Source organism: Danio rerio, chromosome 4 (genome assembly GCF_049306965.1).
Source record: "Danio rerio strain Tuebingen ecotype United States chromosome 4, GRCz12tu, whole genome shotgun sequence".
NCBI lineage: Eukaryota > Metazoa > Chordata > Actinopteri > Cypriniformes > Danionidae > Danio > Danio rerio.
Window position 1 is genome coordinate 26,076,178 of NC_133179.1, and position 20,715 is coordinate 26,096,892.

The 20,715-nt window shown below is 34.0% G+C and overlaps 2 protein-coding genes across 10 annotated transcripts in view; one reads left to right on the plus strand and one right to left on the minus strand.

Annotated features, from left to right (window-relative positions):
• The window catches only part of prkcq (protein kinase C, theta), a 52,935-nt gene extending 32,525 nt beyond the window's left edge, over positions 1-20,410 (plus strand). For 3 of the 4 annotated variants that reach the window (XM_068219633.2, XM_009300385.5, XM_009300384.5), the window contains 10 exons: positions 1,286-1,395; positions 2,206-2,344; positions 3,964-4,121; positions 9,081-9,254; positions 10,955-11,046; positions 11,142-11,204; positions 12,901-13,039; positions 15,231-15,419; positions 15,521-15,649; positions 17,832-20,410. In XM_068219633.2, coding sequence (XP_068075734.1) covers positions 1,286-1,395; positions 2,206-2,344; positions 3,964-4,121; positions 9,081-9,254; positions 10,955-11,046; positions 11,142-11,204; positions 12,901-13,039; positions 15,231-15,419; positions 15,521-15,649; positions 17,832-17,990 — 1,352 coding nt within the window. In that variant the 3' untranslated portion in view covers positions 17,991-20,410. The remainder of the gene's footprint in view (positions 1-1,285; positions 1,396-2,205; positions 2,345-3,963; positions 4,122-9,080; positions 9,255-10,954; positions 11,047-11,141; positions 11,205-12,900; positions 13,040-15,230; positions 15,420-15,520; positions 15,650-17,831) is intronic. The other variant, NM_001089370.2, reaches the window with a different exon arrangement.
• The window catches only part of tmem110l (transmembrane protein 110, like), a 220,690-nt gene that overhangs the window by 172,149 nt on the left and 27,826 nt on the right, over positions 1-20,715 (minus strand). For 2 of the 6 annotated variants that reach the window (XM_073945729.1, XM_073945733.1), the window contains exon 1: positions 9,966-10,108. The exons of the other annotated variants lie outside the window; for them this stretch is intronic. The gene's annotated coding sequence lies outside the window, so the exon portion shown is untranslated. Of the gene's footprint in view, positions 1-9,965; positions 10,109-20,715 lie in introns of those variants that run through there. 6 annotated transcript variants of the gene reach the window in all.

Below are 20,715 nucleotides of genomic sequence, written 5' to 3' on the forward strand. Positions count from 1 at the left end.
CTCATCTCAAAATATCAAGGAAGTTTAGATTTTTGAGTTCATAACCAATTTAAAGTAAATTTCTATACTGTTCTATCAAGAAACAACCTTTCCATTGAACAAAAAAATGATTTAGCTTACACAATAAAAGCTGATAAAAGGACATTATAAAATAACATTCATCATAATTTGATTATAAAGTATATTTTGCACTGTAAAACGTGATTGGTTGAATTTACTCTTTAAAAAAAAAAGTTAATCTGCTGCATTTAAATGTATTAGTTCACACTGAGTAAACCCAAGGCCTTAAAATTAGGTAAACTCAATTTATGAGTTTAATCACTAAGTAAAGTCCCCTTGTCAATTTTAACTCACTTTTAGTTATTTAAGTAGGTAATTACTTTTTAACAATTTATCTGGCTATGCGAGTCTAAAGTTTGATTTGGAGTCAAAAAATTACTTTAACTACTTGTTCAAACTACTTATTTAAAATGAGTTAAAACAACACAATTCTTAAGGTATTTTTCGGACAACTTAATTATTTTAAGTTCAATCCACTTAAATTTGTAAAAAATTATTATGTTAATTTAATCGATTTGTTTTGTGACAATATGGACCATGGAACTCAGCATTTTTTATAGTGTTTCCTCTTTTCTTTTTATAGTACACTGACATTGCAGTACAGATGTCTTTAACAGAACAGAATAGATATGGTAATGGAGGTCCACAAGATGATAAATTAGAAATTAGTATTGCCATATGCATCGGAGGTCATATCAATAGCTGCCATTACGGTAATGGCATAATGTTGTCATTGTAATCCAAAAAGAAAATTAATTATTAGCCAATAAATTAGGAGTTATTTCTACACTTTAGATATATGCTGTTGATTTGTGCTTTACGTACTGCATGATACATAACATTCAGAAAACAAATGCCTGAGTTTATGTTAGCAAAAAGAAGAGTTCAGAAATTCAATTTGTAAATGACATTTAAAAATGAAATATCAGTATCAGCCAAAATGTTCTACATCTGTCCACGCTTGTTAAAAAATGCTTATATAAATGGATATTAAAAGTAAAATGTAATTATTCATTAAAAAAAACTATAAGGCACTTTGATAAGGCATTTAAAAAGCCAATAAGGCACATTAAATAAGGCATTTACCTGAAAACCTCTGAAGCAGTGTAGTGCAAATTCACCCTAAAACTAACAAGAATGACTTATTATTAAATATAAATATACTTAATAATGTTTAATGTCTACATGAAGTTTCGGTTTACTAATTTTAATGTTTTCTTTGCAGAGTGTGGCATGAACGTTCACCATAAATGTCAGAAGAAAGTAGCAAACCTTTGTGGCGTCAACCAGAAGCTAATGGCAGAGGCCCTGGCTATGATTGAGAGCACTCAACAGGTTAGAAAACAAGCATGTAACAAATGTCAATGCCCTTTACCGCTGTTCGGTCGTTTAAATAGGAAGATTGTAGAAATTATCGTGAGGAATTAATCACAAAATTGAATTAAGATGTGTATAGGGCTGCATGATACTAGAAAAATATTCCATATGCCATATCTTTGTTACAATTGCAACATTTATAATATAAATATCAACATTTCTTATGATAAAACTAACAAACGATTTTATCCGCAATTATTTAAACTATTTATGTAATAATCATACAAAAATAAACAGGTCATAATAGATATTTTTAACAGCTAATATATAATTAAATCTACATTTACATTTATTTACAATCTAAATAAAACTATGTCAAGGTGGAAACATTTAGACTTTGATTTACCACTGAAATAACAGAATTCTGATTCTTATTGGCTGTTACAATACAATAACCTGCACTTTGAGTCACAAGATGGTGACAAACAACACAAACTGACAGAAATGAAATAAAGCATAGACTAACCTTACATATTATTTATTCACAAGATAACAGTCAAACAGTCAAATGTAGCAGCGGGACAGACAAGCAGATACATATGAATGTGGAAGTATGTATATAAATTTGAACTAATGGACATATTCACTAATGGTAGATTGATTCAAAGTTCCAAGATGAGCCTGTTTTATTCAGCAGATGTTATCTGGGAATAACATACCTTCAAATTTCGCAACTGACAAATTTGAATCGAGCATCACAGACAACAGTGTAAAAATGTAAATTAAATAGAAGAGTAATATTAAATAAAATGAAATGAAATTTTACAGCAAGCTCGGAGCTCCCGGGATACTGAGACTGTTGGTCGAGAGGGTCCGGTCAGCGCAGATCAACCAGGGGTCATTAGAGAGCCTTCAGGACGCTTAGCGATTTCCCCCCTTACGCCTGCACCACCGCTACCACGCAAAGGTAATTGCTTATGAGATTTTCAAAATGCACCGCTATTTTCTCATGAATCAATTCTGATTCATGCTTCGTTTTTAGCAGCAGAAGTTGCTGTATGGTTTACAAAGAGCCGTATCCTGCTTGCATCCTAATTCATAAATACCACTTGAACTTAAAATAATCATTTATAAAGTTGGGAATAAAGGTTTGAGTAAATAAGTCTCGAGTGTGGGCTGTGTTAACATTAATCTAGTGACATAAAAGCAGCTTGCATGATTTTGCTGAACACACAAGTGCTCATCCTTATGAGTGTGTGGTTAAAGATTAGCCTTGAGCAGTATTTGCTTTTTTAAAAACTAGCATAGCGCACCATCATAGAGCACCATCTGTAAATGCCTAGCCTAGAGTGCCATCTGTTGTTATTAACTTGCAGTGACTACTATTAAAAACTAGCCTATACCGGCATTTGCTTCCAGCCTGGACTGCCATTTGCTGTTAAAAACTAGCCTAGTGTGCCATCTTAATAACTAGCCTAGAGCTATCTGCTGTTCAAAACTAGTCTAGAGCGCCTTCTGTTGTTCGAAACTAGCTTAGCTTGCCTTCTGCTGTTAAAAACTAGCCCAGAGCGCCATGGGCTGTTAAAAACTAGTCTAGAGCACCTTCTGTTGTTAAAAACTAGTCTAGTTGTTATTAACTAGCCCAGAGCGCCATGGGCTGTTAAAAACTAGTCTAGAGCAACATCAGTTGTTCAAAACTAGCCTAGAGTGTCTTCTGCTGTTAAAAAACTAGCACAGGGCACCATATGGTATTAAAAACTAGCCTATAGCACCATCTGCTCTTAAAAACTAGTCTAGAGCACATTCTGTTGTTAAAAACTAGTCTAGTTGTTACTAACTAGCCTAGAGCACCATCAGTTGTTAAAAACTAGCCTAGAGCGCTGTCTGATGTTAAAAACTAGCCCAGAAAAAAAATAGCATATAGCACCATCTGCTGTTAAAAACTAGTCTAGAGCACCTTCTGTTGTTAAAAGCTAGTCTTATTTTTTTAACTAGCCTAGAGCGCTATCAGTTGTTCAAAACTAGCCTAGAGTGCCTTCTGCTGTTAAAAACTAGCTCAGGGCGCCATATGCTATTAAAAACTAGCCTAGAGCACCATCTGTAGTTAAAAACTAGTCTAGTTGTTGCTAACTAGCCTAAAGCACTATCAGGTGTTAAAAACTAGCCTAGAGTTCTGTCTGCTGTTAAAAACTAGCCCAGAGCGCCATAGACTATTAAAACATAGCCTATAGCACCATCTTCTGTTAAAAAGTAGTAAAAAGTAAAAAGTAGAACACCATCTGTTCACAACTTGCATATAGCGTCATCTGCTATAAAAAAACACTACATAATAATGCATTGTGCAATGCCATGTTTTTAAAATATGAACATATTATTTTCATTTTCATAGACGTTTGATTTAATTCTATTCCATCTCGTTTTATTCTTGAAATACTAAATGAATGCTTAAGACTATGCTTATGGTCAATTATCTAATCCCTATAAATATTCCCTTGAGCAACTCAATACATTTTAGAATTGATCAATTGATTGATTGATTAATTGATTGATTGATTGATTGATGCCCAACTCTTCGTTCTTGCATAGAGCATCAAGGTATTTCATGGGACTCTCCAGCTGACGGACGCAGACCCAGTCTTGAAGAGCCTGAGCCCCTCTACGCCACCCCACGCAAAGAGCACCACAAATTCACCATAGACAGCTTCATCCTGCATAAGATGCTGGGCAAAGGAAGCTTTGGAAAGGTAAGAGTGGTATTCAACACAGCAAATAGTAGATTTTCAGCTTTCACTTTTTCAAACTCAAAATGTTTCATCTATTTTGGATTTTTAGTTTGCCGATTTAGGATCTACAGACGTGTTTTTTTAAAGAGCAAATGTTTTGAAAAAACAATCCCCTTATTGTGTATGTTTAAACTAGGCGTATGATATATAATAATTCGATATATCATGATAATGAACAGATGTACCAAATACCGATATTGTTTCCATTTCCAAATACTATGAAAAAATATTTCAATGCTTTTTGAGGATGTTCACATTGTATTTGCAGTTGTGTTTATAACCATGCCAAATGAAACTTATTCGGTTAGCTTAATAGATCAAGGCATGTTTTTTTATCTTAGGTCATTCTTAGGTCATGTTAAAGTCTTATTTATGCCCAGTGGTGGGAGTAACGAATTACAACTACTCACGTTACTGTAATTAAGTACATTTTTGGTGTAATTGTACTTTCATGAGTAGAATTTTAAGCCTGTAATTTTACTTGTACTTGAGTACAAATTAAGCTGAGTAATCTACTTCGTTACTTTTAAAATCACAATTCGTTACAAAGTACTGTAAATAAATTAATATTTCAGCCACGCACTGACCAGCATTTCGGTAGCCAATAAAAAAGCTGATCTTAACGGACCAATGAAAAGCCTGGTACATTATTTGAACCGAAAAACAAGTTCAGGCTACTGCAGATTTACGTGACCGCCATCATACAGTCACAAAGTTATCAATTGACATATGGAGATTTAAGACAGAAGAAATGAGGAAGAAATAGCAGAGGATGAATGCATGGCCACACCCGGAGGAGCTGTTCACCTACAGGTATATAGGGAAGAAAGGGGACAGATGCGCTGATGTGAATAGCTATGTTATCATCTAAAATGCTAATTAAATGTATGCCCAAAACTGGAATATCGCATTAAAGACTGCAAATAAAGCAGCTTTTCTGTCCATCAAGTCGAAGAGAACAAAATTGCCACCTTTCTGATTAACTGGCGACAAATTTCCAAAAGTAAAAACAGAATTTGCATCAGTAGGAGCAGCTGCGTGAATAAATTATCTTCATTTAATAAGTGACTTGCGCATCAGAAGGCAATCCTGCACGCAGTGAACGCGCGCTGGCGTTTGAAGGCGCGAGACACGGAGTGCGGGCACTCTTGACAATTCTGGAGCTCATTATTAATATAATATAATACTGAAATGGTTGAGGCGGTTTAGAATGTCCAAAACAACACTTAAGATGTTTTACAATGTGCTTAGCCAGCTGGTTTGTCCATTCACACACATTTTCAAAATATATGCGCATTATAGCGTTTCCATCAACCGTTTTTATGTGCATATCCAAAAAGCGCATAAAATAAGTGGATGAAACCTGCCCTCTGCTGTGCCATCCAACTTACACAGGGTTTCCGTGGGGTCTTAAAATGTCTAAAATATAAACATCTAAATTTTAGGCCTTAAAAAGTCTTAAATTCGCTGTTCTAGATCTGAAATATGTTTGCACAGGTCTTATTTTTCCGAGGTACATGTATCGCTACTCCTAACCGTACGTTCACACCGAAAGCGGCGAGAGCGTCCAAGGTCGCTCTGGCCGCCCTGGCGACAACGCTCTCTGCCTTCAGCTCCTGCGGCGAGAGCGTCAAAACTCGCTACATTGATCTCATATTTAAAGGAGCCGTTGCAGCATATCAGTTACATTCCTGCATAAAACATGTTTCTAGCGTGAAAATGTTGCGCACTTCTTATCAAATTCATACAACAATGGAAGATCAAGTTGCGTGTGGTGTGGCTTTGCTCTATTTATCCAATATGTGTCCATATGTCTGAAATATCCTGAAGCAGCAGTACTGTTTTGTACTGTCACATCGCGTGAGATTCCCGCTTTTTAAGATAAATTTGTATAACATTAATGAACATCAGTAACTCGCCAGTAACTTATTTAATGTTCCTTTAGGAAAAAAAATGTAAATAATTGGAAAGCCGGCGACCGCAATAATCAAACCCTTGGGAACAACTGTGGTCGGAACCAAAGTTCACAGGTCTGTGTTCTCTGAACTGCTATCAATCGATGGACGTCTTCATTCTGATTGCTTGCCGCTGAACCGCGTCATAGCTCATTACCATAAAGTTGACTTCATTTCAACTCTCCTCGACGCTCACGCCGGCGAAGACGCGCCGCGCTGCTCCTCGCCGCCTTTCGCCGCCGGCTCTCATTGAAAATGAATGACTTCCGGCTACTTTGACGCTCTCGCCGCTTTCGGTGTGAACGTACGGTAATGCTCATTTAAATTATTTTTTTGTTGTTGCTTGGTTTCGTGGTGGTGTAGTTCTTTATTTCACTAGTCCTATTGTGATTTGCAGTATTAAAACTACAAATAATACCAGCATGCAATAGCTCAGTGCGCGCGGCGAATGTGACGTCATCGCCGTGTTTGCGGAGGTTCACTTTGGATGCGCGCGACATGATTTCGGGTGAACAGTTCGCGCGGCGCCGCGCTTGATTTGAGTTGAATTTGAAGCGCTTTGAAGAGATTTTGTCTGTAACAGTACAGCTGTACAGACATCTTAACTATCCGACCATGCGTGATCAGCATAGAGATAACCAGATGACCAATAATTCTTGGCTAGAAATTGCAACAGCCATGGAAAGGAAGTGTTTTGTTAAAGTTTGGAAAAACCTGGGGGATAAGTTTGTTACAACAAAAAAAGAGGCCATGGCAAAAGTGGAGACCCAGGTGGTTTTAAGATTACAGAATATGTTTTTCCACCATTTGTAGGTTTTACACTGATGTATCATTTTGAAGTTAAAGCAATGTAACACAAATTAAGTAACAAATTAGGTATTTAATAACTGGACAATAATATATGAACCCATCGACTTACAGTTAACTGATGCCCAATTTCTAGGCTTTATTGGTGATGATGGACAGGATTGTTGGACCATTATTGCCTTTTCAGCTCATTAGTAGAGGACAGAAACTAGCCAGACAATAATGTGTCAATTGTTGAGTGGGCAAAAAATGTTTTTTTTTTTTTTTTGCTATTATTCTTGCCAGAATAAAAAAAAAATTGTAGAGTAACCCATGTTTTGTTGTCATTGATATTTAACTTTAATAGGTAGAACTGTCCGAGATATAAACAAAAGTGAGTGATGCATCAAAATTTGCTTTAAAAAATCCTGAATAGTTATAAAACTTTATAATCAATCATAAATTTTCTTTTTGGCTTAGTTCCTTTATTAATCTGGGGTCGCCACAGCGGAATGAACAAGCTTTTTTACAAGACTTCAGTCTATAATCTGAAAAAAAAAAACATTATGGTAAGAAGACAACTTAATTTGTGTGATATTTAATTTATTAATAATATGTTTAGGCACTAGGCAGTGTTGTTCTGTGGTTTTTGATGGTTCAGTTCATGAATTAGGTATTTAAAAAAGTTTCTCCATAATTTGCAAGTGTTTTTTTCTAATTAAATCATCTATTGATCGTACAGATAAAAGAGGCATCATTTGAAATGATAAAAAGTCGTGCATTTGTGCATATTTCTGTTATCTTTATACTCAAAATAGCAAAACATTGTTTTTGTAAAATAATCATGATGCGCAGTGGGTATCGCTATCGCCTCAAAGCAAAAAGTTTGTTGGTTCAAGCCCTGGCTGAGTCAGTTGGTGTTTCTGTGTGGAGTTTGCATGTTCTCCCCATGTTGGCGTGGGTTTCCTCTATAGGTGCTCTATAATTATAATCTATAATTAATGCTGTTTACACAGTTTTAAAAGTGTTTATAGTATCTTTAGATGTGTTATGTAAAATGTGTTTTACTGCCTGGATCTTGTCTGACTCCGCATTCATGGATAATTCCACCAATATCGCCAAGCTAAAAAAGTAATTTGTAATTTTGTAATTTGAGTAGTTTTTACGAAGAGTAATTTGTACTTTTACTTGAGTACTTTTTAACACCAGTACTTTAACTTGTAATTGAGTACAATTTCAGCAATGTAACAGTACTTGTAATTGAGTACAATTTTTTTGTACTCTTACCACCACTGTTTATGCCTAATAACACTTTAGTATTAATCATTTTATTAAATGGTGTTCATAACTAATATAATTATGTTGTTGTCTTTGCTTATATTAACAAAGTAGCTGTTCTCTAGCTTTTTTTTTACTGATGACTTTAATCAGTCAACTATCATTTACTAGTGAGACTTTATTATAAAATGTTACCTATTGTACTTTATACTCCGTTTGCATTTGAATTTTGTTGAAACATTTGTTTATTCTAAATATATTGTAATTACAGTACAATGAAGCAATACACTAAGTGTTTTTGTTATTAAACATCTTCATTTAAATATTTTTGCAGCTTAGATCAATATCGGGATAATATTGAATACTGTGATAAAATCTTCAGCAATTTACAATGACAAAATGTATTATTATTATTATTATTATTATTATTATTATTATTATTAAAGCCCTATGATGTAACAAAAAATATCCATAAATTAGCAGTTTTTCATATTTTGTGATTAATATTTCCCCTTTATTTATGCTTTTGAATAGCATTATCAGACCTAGATGTTTCCCTCAACAACTTTTAACCTTGAAAATAAAAAAGGTAATTTTTATTAACATTTGTAAGTATTTAAAGGTGTATATTGCCTGTATAAACTGTGGAGTTCAAGGTATGAACTGTGGATCAAGGTCCCATAATGCAATTCATAACTAAGTAAATGGAAAACACTTGTCAATCACAAAAGACGGAAACCTAATTATTTTTTAGGTTGTAAAAACTCTGATGTCATTATAACATTGCAAGCTAAATGAGAATTTGACTACCAAACCATTTGTGATTTGCATCTGGAAGCATACAGGACTATAGAGTCGTCTAATTATGATTCTCTACAAATGATGTGTATGTGTGCTGTAGGTTTTTCTGGCTGAGCTGAAAGGCTCAGGGCAGTTTTTTGCTGTGAAGGCATTAAAGAAAGATGTGGTTCTGATGGACGATGATGTTGAATGCACTATGGTGGAGAGGAGAGTGTTATCTCTAGCTTGGGATCACCCCTTCCTCACACACCTCTACTGTACCTTCCAGACCAAGGTAATACACACTGACATTTTTTATTTTGCTGCTAGAAATTACACACTTTATTCAGTATATCAATAAAGTTTGCATTCATTTTGTTCATTTTTTGCAAGACAAATGTGCAGTACACACTTGGGATAGTTCACCCAAAAAATTTAAATGTACTCACTATTTACTCACGCTTTAAGAGTTTATTTCTTCTGTTGAATGCAAAAGAAGATATTTTGAAGAATGTTGAAATCCTGATACCATTGACCTACTATTGAAGTCATTGATTACAGGTTTCAAACATTTTTCAGAATATCTTATTTTGTGTTATATAATAATATATAAGAGGGCTGCACAATATATTGTTTCAGTATCGATATCGCAATGTGCACAAATTCGCAACTGTCATATCGCAAGATATGCAATTTTAAGTCTGAATTACAGTTAAGCTACAGAACTGTGTTTTATTACTGTATTTATATGATTTATGCCAAAAAGGTTTCATTTAGAATTTTTGTCTTGTTTCCAAATATTTACATCTCAAAGCGAAAAATAAAATATTTTTACTACCTCCACACACTTTGTTGTTTTAAGGAAAAACCTCACATTAACTTATTTGTTCTGAAGTTGAAAACAAAACAATGTTTTACTTAGAGTTTTTAGATATTTGGACCAGAAACGAGAAAAAGCAATGTAAAATAAAACATTTTTGCCATAGTGAATATTCAATTACTGTACCTGAATCCTGTTAGACTCCCCAGAAAACCGTCAAATAGAGCTATTATCTTGTGAAACTGTGTTATCACAGTCACCAGCGATCTAGCCCATGCAGAGTGCTGGAGAACTACAAAACTGCCAGCAAAAGAACTAGATCCAGTCATGCACCACTCACACACCTGGCCTAGATCATGCCTGATTGCACACACTCACAGCTGAAGCCGCTCACGAACTGATTACATGGACAATAAAGTCAGCACACAAACACACAGAAGTTGCTGAGTCTTGTTGAATAGTTTTGTGAACATTGGGATGCATTTTCTTTGCCTTGTTTAAACCTTGTTTTGTTTTGTTTGTTTATTTCTGTATGTTGCCTGCCCGACCATGACTTTGGATTGCCCGTATACATCTGTTTGCTCCTATGTTGACTGTTACTTGCCTGACTATTCTCTGTTCAATAAACCTGCGTTTATATTCACACTTCCTTGTCAGCTTCCCAATTCACATTACATGTGTTCATATTGCAATAGTTAAAAATAAAAAAAATAATAATATAAAATAAATAAAATAAAAAGATTTGCAATAATAGATTGTTATTGCAATATTGTGCAGCCTGACTTCACTTAAACAAGTGAGTAAACCTGTTGTTTTTAAAGTAATTATTTGACAAAGTGAGTAAATCGGTTGTCTTATAAATTACTAAGAATGAACAGTGCATAACTATGTAAATTAAATTAAACCAACTTCCAAGTTCCAACAGGTTTAGTCACTTTTTATATGTAAAACCACATGATGACTTTAAAGCAGCAGGTTTATTCACTTTAAGTAAGGTAACTAATTGTTTTTTTGTTTTTTTTACAGTGAGTGATAGCCATAAAATTCTATGAGATACTATGCTTTTTGACATTCTGCCAAACCCCCATGACACACATTGAGTCACTCTTGTTATTAAAGTACTGTGCTTTTGTTTGACCAGCCTGAACTGCTCTGCTTCTGTATCTTTTCTAAAGGAAAATCTTTTCTTTGTGATGGAGTACTTAAACGGAGGCGACTTAATGTTCCACATCCAGACCTGTCACAGATTTGACCTCCCACGATCCACGTGAGCTACATACAGCCCCCACACACAGATTTTTAAAGGCCTAGTCTGCCTACTCTGTTTTTCACTCTCACATCTCCTCTTCTCTGTGTCAATAGGTTCTATGCAGCAGAGATCATCTGTGGACTGCAGTTTCTACACTCTAAAGGCATTGTGTACAGGTATGCGCTACTGTAAAAACTATATCAATCAAAGTATAGTGAGGTTATCTGGCTAGAAACTGACTTCGAATGTGCAACCATTTTTTTTATCATCTATCATCTTTTTTCATCTATTTTATCTATTTACATTTTTGGGGTTGATCTTGGTCCTGGTGCACAAACTGCAATGCATTCATTTTCCAAAACGGTATTTGTGTGGATATATTCCATAAAAAAGGATAAAAACAAGTCAAAACAGAGTCGCACCTACATACAAAATCGTCACCTTAGAATTATAAGGTTCTATCTGACATTTTCGTCAAATATGAGTTATTGACATATTCTTATTAAATGAAAACTTATTTACATTATGGGAAGTTTTTTTTATAAGTTTTTCACATTTTAAGACTTTTTATTTCAAAAAACAAATGTTACACACTGTTTGCTATGGAATGCAAAAACTTTAAAGCTCAATATCTCAAAATCATTTAGAACGCAGATAGAACCTTATAATTTTAAGGTGACAAAATGTTACCTAGATATTGAATTGGAGCTACTTTCATTAAGTTTACATGCATTATTGGATTAATCTAACTCAATATAAGGCATATTAAAGAACGGTTATAAGCACATCGCTTCATTGCTTACAGCAGTAAGGAAAGCCTACATTACTGCTGTTCTTTAAGCACCACCTACTGGCATAGACTGAATTAGTTTGGATCACTTTGTTTAGTGCATGTTTTATTTAGCAACAATTCACAAAGCCAATATTCAGGCATTCTGGTTTTGTTTGTTTCTGATTTAAAAATTTTCTGGTTTTAACATTTTTTTTAAACTGCTAATAATTATACAGGTTAATCTTTGTTTGATTAAAATGCAGACATTTGATTTATTTTTAAATGGCTGTACACAAAGTTTAACCTAATTTAGGAACAATGCTTTTCATGCAAAAGTATTTTTGTTTTCTTGCGTTTTGTGTTAAAAAATGGTTATTGGTATTGAAATAGACCCATTTCCTTCTAGAAAAAAAGGCAGGTGAGCATATAAAAACATAAGACAAACAAATACATTTTATAAACTTAAAGTCACAAATCATTCAGAGCTAAAAGATTGGTTTAGATCATAGGTCTCAAACTCGATTCCTGGAGGGCCGCAGCTCTGCACAGTTTTGCTCCAACCCTAATCAAACACAGCTAATCCAACTAATCAAGGTGTTCAAGACTTCTAAAGACTATTAAGCAGGTGTGAGTTGGAGGTTGTTGAAGCTAAACTATGCAGAGCTGCCACCCTCCAGGAATTGAGTTTGAGACTTATGGTTTAGATGGTTAAAATGTCTTCAGGGGTTAATTTTTTTTATTTTTTATTTCACATTTAGCTTTTTTAATTAGTTTTAAACATTTAAATGACTAAAATGTTTAATTAATTGTACATTTTTGTTATAAAATGTATTGATTTTGTGGAAAAATCTTAGCATTATTTGCTTAAGTTCTTCTGTATTTCTGTAAAAGTATGCAAATTTCTTGCACAATTTTTACTTATTTGATCTTAAGAACAATTGAACTTGCAAATACTTACAAATGTTATAATTCCAAATATTATAATTGTATAGCTATTAAGTTATCTGGTAAAAACTCCTGCATTTTTTAATATCAAAGAAATGTTTTATTTTTCCTAACATCATCCTTCCTTAATTTAATAATGTGTTGTCCCACCACAGAGATCTTAAGCTGGATAACATTTTGCTAGACACTGATGGCCACATCAAGATTGCAGATTTTGGCATGTGCAAAGAGAACATAATTGGAGAAGCCAGAACATGTACCTTCTGTGGAACACCAGACTACATTGCCCCTGAGGTGAGCATATCTATCACACACACAGGGGAGCATGATACTGAATATTGATTTTTTTTTTTTTCATTCCAATAACGATCAATCATTGCATGTATATTTTTGCTAATTTAGGCCTGTCATGATAAAAATGTCATTAAACCACCAGGTTGTAACAAGTGTCTCTCTTTGAGTGATTCATTTAATCATTTATTGATATATATGAAGCTGTTTATGTGTAGATATAGTGTATCGACCATCATATTGGGGTGATATAAACACACCCAGTCCTTTTTTTTCAATTTAACAACATAAAAACGGTGGACCAATTGGAGCGGTTTTCAGCTCGACCGCAACTTGACATAGGAGTGCGGTCCCCCCGCCCACCGAATTGATTGACAGCTGCATGCATTAACATGTCCTGGTAATCACGTGTATAATCATGTCAACAAGACCAAATGTGCGCAAAGCAACCGGGAATAGAAGGTCTGTTTAGTTTGCTAGGATCATCAATCATCATCAAATGTGATCAAGAGTAAGTTTCACATGTTTTAAATGTTTTAAAACAGTGCTTTACTTCATTAGCACAGCTGCGTGTCAGAACAATTATAAAGGAAGACACTGAAAACCTGGTTTGTGGATGTTAAATCAGGTTGATTTTCTACATAAACATAACAGATATCCACACAGCAGTGGAGATTAACCTGTATCCTGTCACATATGCATGCAAAACAGTGCAAAGCTAAGCGCCCTGTCTGTGTGTGTGCGCGCGTGAACTTTGTAACGATATTGTGTGTGACTCATCAATGCAACTGCAAAACAAATACTCATTGGTAGAGATTCTTACAGAATTATTTCTCACAAACACTGCGTGAGATCTTCTTCCTTTAAGTCTGTTTGTTGTCTGACGCAGCCGAGGGAGGAGATTAAGGCACGCAGAAAGGCACGTAGGAGTACTTGCTTTAAAGGTGCAATACAACAAAATAGCCCCCTGGTGGAAAATGTATAAAATATGATCTTGAAAAAGGTATAATGAAAAATCTGATGGGTGTTTTGAGCTGAAACTTTACGTACACATCCTAGAGACACAAAATACTTATATTAAATCTGAAAAAAAGAGTAACCTAGGTGCCCTTTAAAGTTTCCAGCCAGATATTGAACCATCTTATTTATACCCATCATTTTGTTACATACCCATCTTGTACTTTTCCTAGTCCTACTAGGTTAAAACATCAGTCAGAGGCTTTAAATAAGTTTAATCAATTTGATTAGCAAGGGCAATCCGCTACTGGAAAAGTATACAAAGTATACTTTATTAGAAACTGTTTTTTGTCATACTTCTTTAACAAAAATCAACAGTGTATTTATTTGACCTATAGTAAAAATGCAGTACATTGCCTGAATGTAAAGATCTGATAAAGATACTCACATGTCGTGCGTGTTGACACGTATTTCTGGCTAATTGAAGTCAATTTAATTTATTATTTAATTTATTTTATTTTATGTTTTTGCAGAAATGCGTAAACACAGAAAACTAGAATCATTGAAATGCGTTGGGTAAACCTGAGTAAAATCTCATTTTCCAAAAATGGACACTTATGACTGGTTTTGTAGTCTAGGGCAGGGATGGGCAAACTTGATCCTCGAGGGCCGGTGTCCCCGCAGAGTTTTGTTCCAACACTAGTCAAACACACCTGAACATGCTTATCAGCGTCTTCAAGATAACTAGAAATCTCTAAACAGGTTAGTGTGATTAGAGTTGGAGCTAAACTGTGCAGGACACCAGCGCTCCAGGACCGAGTTTGCCCACCCTTGGTCTAGGGTCACAAACATTTTCAGTTTGCATGTAATTTATCAACAAATATGAAATTATCTTAAGCAGATGATAAAATATTGCAGGTCACACTTTATTTTGTGGTCCGTTTGTTAAATTTAAATTACATTGCATCTACATGCCAACTAATTCTCATAAGGTTACAAGTAGTAGACATGTACATGCAAAGTTCCTTATAGTCAGTTAAATGTGTTGAAGAAGCAGTATCAATAGATATAAAGCAGACAGTCTACTAAAACTCAAATGGAACATCAAAATAAAGTGTTACCAAATTACACACCCCTAAAACTCCATTCACAATAGTTTTAAGTTAGATACCTAAACCATGCAAATAAGTGAATAAAAGTTATTTGTAATACATAATGTGCACTTTATACCTCACAGATACTGCTTGGTCAGAAATATGGGACATCTGTAGACTGGTGGTCATTTGGCGTCCTACTTTACGAGATGCTGATTGGCCAGTCTCCATTTCATGGGCACGATGAAGAAGAGCTGTTTCAGTCAATTCGCACAGATGACCCTTGTTACCCACGCTGGTTAACTAGAGATGCACGAGACATTCTTGTGAAGGTATATCTGAACTAGAGATCAATATAAGACTTGTGATTCTGTTATGAACTATAACAGTGTTTGTATATAAAATAACACAGTAAAACACTGATTGGTTTTAGCTGTTTGTCCGGGAGCCAGAGCGAAGGCTGGGCGTGAAAGGGAATATACGGCAACATCCCTTCTTTAGAGAAACAGACTGGAGCGCGCTGGAGGAACGACAGGTGGAGCCACCCTTCAAGCCCACTGTGGTAAGTTCATTACAGACCACAACGATTGTCATTTCTGCTCTAAAACCTGATGGGCTGTTGATATGGATAACATTTAAATGCTAATTAACAGCGCACAAACGCCAATAAACAATTTGTCGGATCAGTCGGCATCTGTTGCCATTGATCGGAGTTTTGTTTTCACCCAAATTAACATGTTTAATCTGCGTTTGTTAAATTGTGGATCACTGATTTTACAGTACAACTAAATACAATAGTTAATTTGCTTGTTGCCATTTGTCTGTGAAGTGTGAATTGGCTTTTAAAGGCATCAGATGCAGAGCAGGTTACAAAATAAACCAAATGAATCCTAAGCCTTAGAGTTAAACGGCAAAGCATACAGTAAAGGGTTAGTTCGCACTAAAAAACATTACTAGTTTGCATTCATTCAAAACACATTGATAACATTCAACAACAAAGTGTTAACATTTAATCAATACAACTATTTTTATGCCATTTGGTATTTTTTTAGCTACCAGAACCTTTTTCAGTAAGTACTAGTACATTTTAGGATGTCTATTCTTAAGAAACTAGCAGCACAAACCTTTTGTTAAGTTACTATTTTTATTAGATAATAGCATTCACTATTAAATACTTATTCATTAAATACTTGTATTCATTTATTACATGCTATAATTTATAGTCACATGTACATACTAAAATTTATCAAAAAGCCTACTAGTACTTACTGGTGCTGTCCTAACTACACATGCTGCAACACCCAATAAAATGTATCTTTTTCATGTTAAAGGGAGTTTTTGTCCTAGTAACCATCTCATGGCAATGCATGAATTTTAGAAATTCTTTCTATTTCTGTGACATTGTGGCTACTACAGCATATACTAATAAGACAATGATCATCTCGGGTAGAAATTATGTGCTTTATACAGGGTTAAATACAATGTGAGTTTAAATACCATTTTACTTTACATTTATTATTACTGAAAGCTGAAGCAGTTAACCTAAGATCTTGAAAATAAACAAACTATCAGGCAATTTGAAAATGAAAGTCAGAGTTACAACATACTGTAAGTCACTCAGTAGCCTACTAATAATGTTAAAGAGGTTGAATGTGTAATATTAAAAGCCTTTACCATTTTGCTGGGAGTCGGTAGCTGGTATTTAAATGTTTCTGTCGTGTCATGTTTGGTTCAGACAGCCAAATTGCTTGTCGCTGGAATCTTGTCTTGTCTTGTTAGGACAAAGTGTTATTCTTGATTAAATGCTAGCAGTTTTTCACTAGATTCATTAAAAATGGCCAATTATTCATTGGATACCAGTTCAGTAAACAGATAGGAATGTTTTATATACTAGTACCTATATTATTGGATACTTGTTATTTAATAAAACAAGTACTAAAATTTATTATTACAGTAAGTACTATAGCAACTATTAAGTATATCCTAGTTTGCTTATTTTAAATACTATTTATTTAGTAGTATCTAATTACTTCTCGTAGTTATTAATTAGACACTTGTACATTTATTCATTTTCTTTTCGGCTTAGTCCCTTTATTAAAAAAAGGGGCATGTTTTACGGAGCAGATGCCATTCCAGCTGCAACCCATCTCTGGAAAACATCCCTACACACTCATTCACACTCGTACACTACAGACAATTTAGCCTATACTACATGTCTTTGGCACATGGAACGCCATGTGACCTAGCTGAGGCTCAAACCAGCGACCTTATTGCTGATAGGTGACAGCACTACCTACTGCGCCACCGTGTCACCGACACCTGTACATGTAAAAAAAAAAGATAACAGAATTTTTGTTTTTGGTGTAACTTTTGTTAAATTTTTTCCAAAACAGGAATTTAAGCTGTATTTAGTTTATATGTTACTGAAGTCAATGACAGAAGATGCATTAGCTCTGAGACAGGATATAAATGTATGATTTAATGAGGTACATTTTAATTTATACATATCCGAGTGTTGTTTTTAGCTTGGCGACATGCTAAAGTTGCAATTTCTCTGTGTTGTGCACCATTAATGCTGGTGTAGATCATTTGAATTCCGTACATTTTGAGGTTTAGTTTTAGTTATGGTGTCTGTAGTAGACAATAGAACTGAACGCAGCACCTCACAATAGATTTTAGAGGTTTGTTGCAAACATTTATCTGTGACTATGACGTTTTGTTTTTTTTTGTTTGTTTGTTTACAGAAATCAGCAAATGACTGCAGTAACTTCGATAAGGAGTTCATAAACGAGAAGCCTCGACTCTCCGTCACAGATCGTATGATGATCAATAGCATGGATCAGAGCATGTTCGAAAACTTCTCCTTTATCAACCCTATCATGACTCGTCTCAAGAGCCCCTGATTCTCCAACTAACATTCATAAAAGACATTCGTGCAAACACTGTGAATAGTCCAAAACAAAAAAAGCAAACACTCATACTGTACCATACTAAACATTATATACCAGCCTAATAACTGTTACCTCACTTCATGGTATAGGCAGTGAACAAAATACCTAAAATTAAATGTATACTGTTTGACTTTTTATTTGGTGCCTCAGCATTTTTATACTAAAGAAAAAAAATTATATTTGGTTATTGTTATTAAACAGGCCCGTAGCTAGTATTTGTACCATATATGAGCTCATTTGTCCCATAATGTTGTCATCATAAGTTATCAAAATAACCCATCGAAAAAAGTCTTTAAGGCCATGCGGAATCTGATGCAAGTAAAGTCTATTTTCACTGTATTGTTGTTATAGAGAAAACATTGTATAAGAAACTTTTATTCTAAATCTTAGTTTTGAACGACAATGACCAATAAAAGGTTGCGAAGCACCAAAAGTGACCCATATTAAAATTTATTAGGCTATTGTTGTCATCCAGAAATTTTCAAATATATTTTTTTACAAGAGAAGCTAGAAAAATCATGAAACTCTACATTATTATTATTAATATTATTATTATTATTCAAAATGGCCAAATTCTGCAACTGAGGGAAGTTGAATGTGCTGGCCATGTTTATTATTTGCCTAATAAATGACAATATAGGACACAGTTTTAATTTTAAAACTTCAACAGATAGCAATTTTTTCTCCTAGTGATATATCATAAAGTAGCCTAAAAATAAGTAACCTCTTCATATTTCTTTATTCTAAATTTTTAGAAAATGTTTTTGGCAACTTAAAAGGTGTGACCATCTGCCAAGTTAATTCAGCAAAAAATGTGCTTAAAATCTCACTAAAATGCAGTAGTAAATCTCATAATTAATTAGAAAACATGTTCAATAACTGTACAAAGGTTCACTTTAACCTTAAAGTAGAAAAACCTTAAGTAGCTTAGCCAGGTGTTTTTACCCATATGAAAAAAAAAGAATTTGTCACACAACCTACTGTAGTTCTGTCACAAATTCTACAGTGATCAATCAGTCACAAAAATATTTATTCCCCTGCCTTTTTACTAGAACAAAACATTGGTTTGCTTTTTACAGAGACCTGGAATAGACATGGTGGGGAAGAAAATTGGTGGAAGAAAAAAAAACTGGGAAGATGTTTTGCATTATCTCCCAAAGATGTATTGTCCACAAACACTTGATATTTATTTCATACAGGTGAACCCTCCCGTTTGTTTTTTTTTTTTCATATTAATTTCAACGCGCTCTTAAGATTAAAAATGTTGGAGAAATATGGGAAAATACTTAATGTTAGAATGTGCATTTTTGGGATAGAATGGTAAAATACGATTGAATCCCGACAAAAACCTGATGGTTGACATGTATGAAGTGATTCAAGTGAACAGGAAGTGTTTGTGGAAGAACAGTTTTGCAAAACGTCTTTGCAGGGGAATGCTAAAACTTAAAAAAATATATCTTCCCATCACTCTTTTTTTCTTTTCTCCCATACATATTTATTTCTTCCACCCATTTTTTCCACTTTTTAATTGTTACTTCAACAAAAACCAACTAAAAAAGTAAAAATGTAGTAATGTCGGTTGTTGATTAGCATTAGGGTAGTGTAGCAAAGTCATAGTTAATCTTTTGTTAACATGGTTGTAAAAACACAGTTAATTAAAATTTTGGGGCATTGTCTAACCGTGTCAGAATGAATCAAGATTCTGTAATGGTACTTACGTTGCTTTAATGCACATTTGTGTTTAATTAAAGTTAATAAATTTGGGGGGTGTATGGGGGAGTTGGATACTAAGTTCCAGAAATGTGCCAACACAGAAAAAATAGACTCATTCAAATGTGAAATGTCAATAGGCATCATTGAAACACTCCTCGGCCAATCGGATCAAAGATCTAGAACTAAAGGCATGGCCGCATTTACAGTTGCCAGGCAAAAATCAAGCTGTTTTAACAAAATCCGCTGTATATGTATACAACAATGGTGATTAATGTGATAAAGCTTCAAATGCATCTCAGATTGTGATGGTTTGTATTTGTTTGAGCAGGTATTTATCAACGTAGGCTTCACAGGAAATTATTTTTTAGACTCAGTTTGTTAATTAATGTGCTGTTGTCCATATGTTGAATAATGATTGTTCTTATTATGTGTTCCACAATACTGATTTTTGTTATGTGCTTATGTATGAATTCTTGAAAAATAATGTGTAGAAAAACTGAATTTATTTAGACTGGTTATAAATTGTCATCTGTATAGTCAGCATTATGATTAATTATTGCTTATACAGTATTTGATTCATTTTCATTATGTGTATGGTCATTTTACAGTGCATGAACAATTCAAACCTCATTTTTGAATAAATTAAATTGTGCTACAACAAGCTTAAACCAAAAAAAAAGTTTCAGTTCTGTGACCTCTTTTTTGATCCACACACACATATAAATATATATACACACACACACACACACACACATTTACATATATATATATATATATATATATATATATATATATATATATATATATATATATATATATATATACATACATATATATATATACATATATATATATATATATATATATATATATATATATATATATATATACACACACACACACACACACACACACACACACAGCATAAATCTGTCCTTAATGTCTACAATAAGTGTCCACTAGA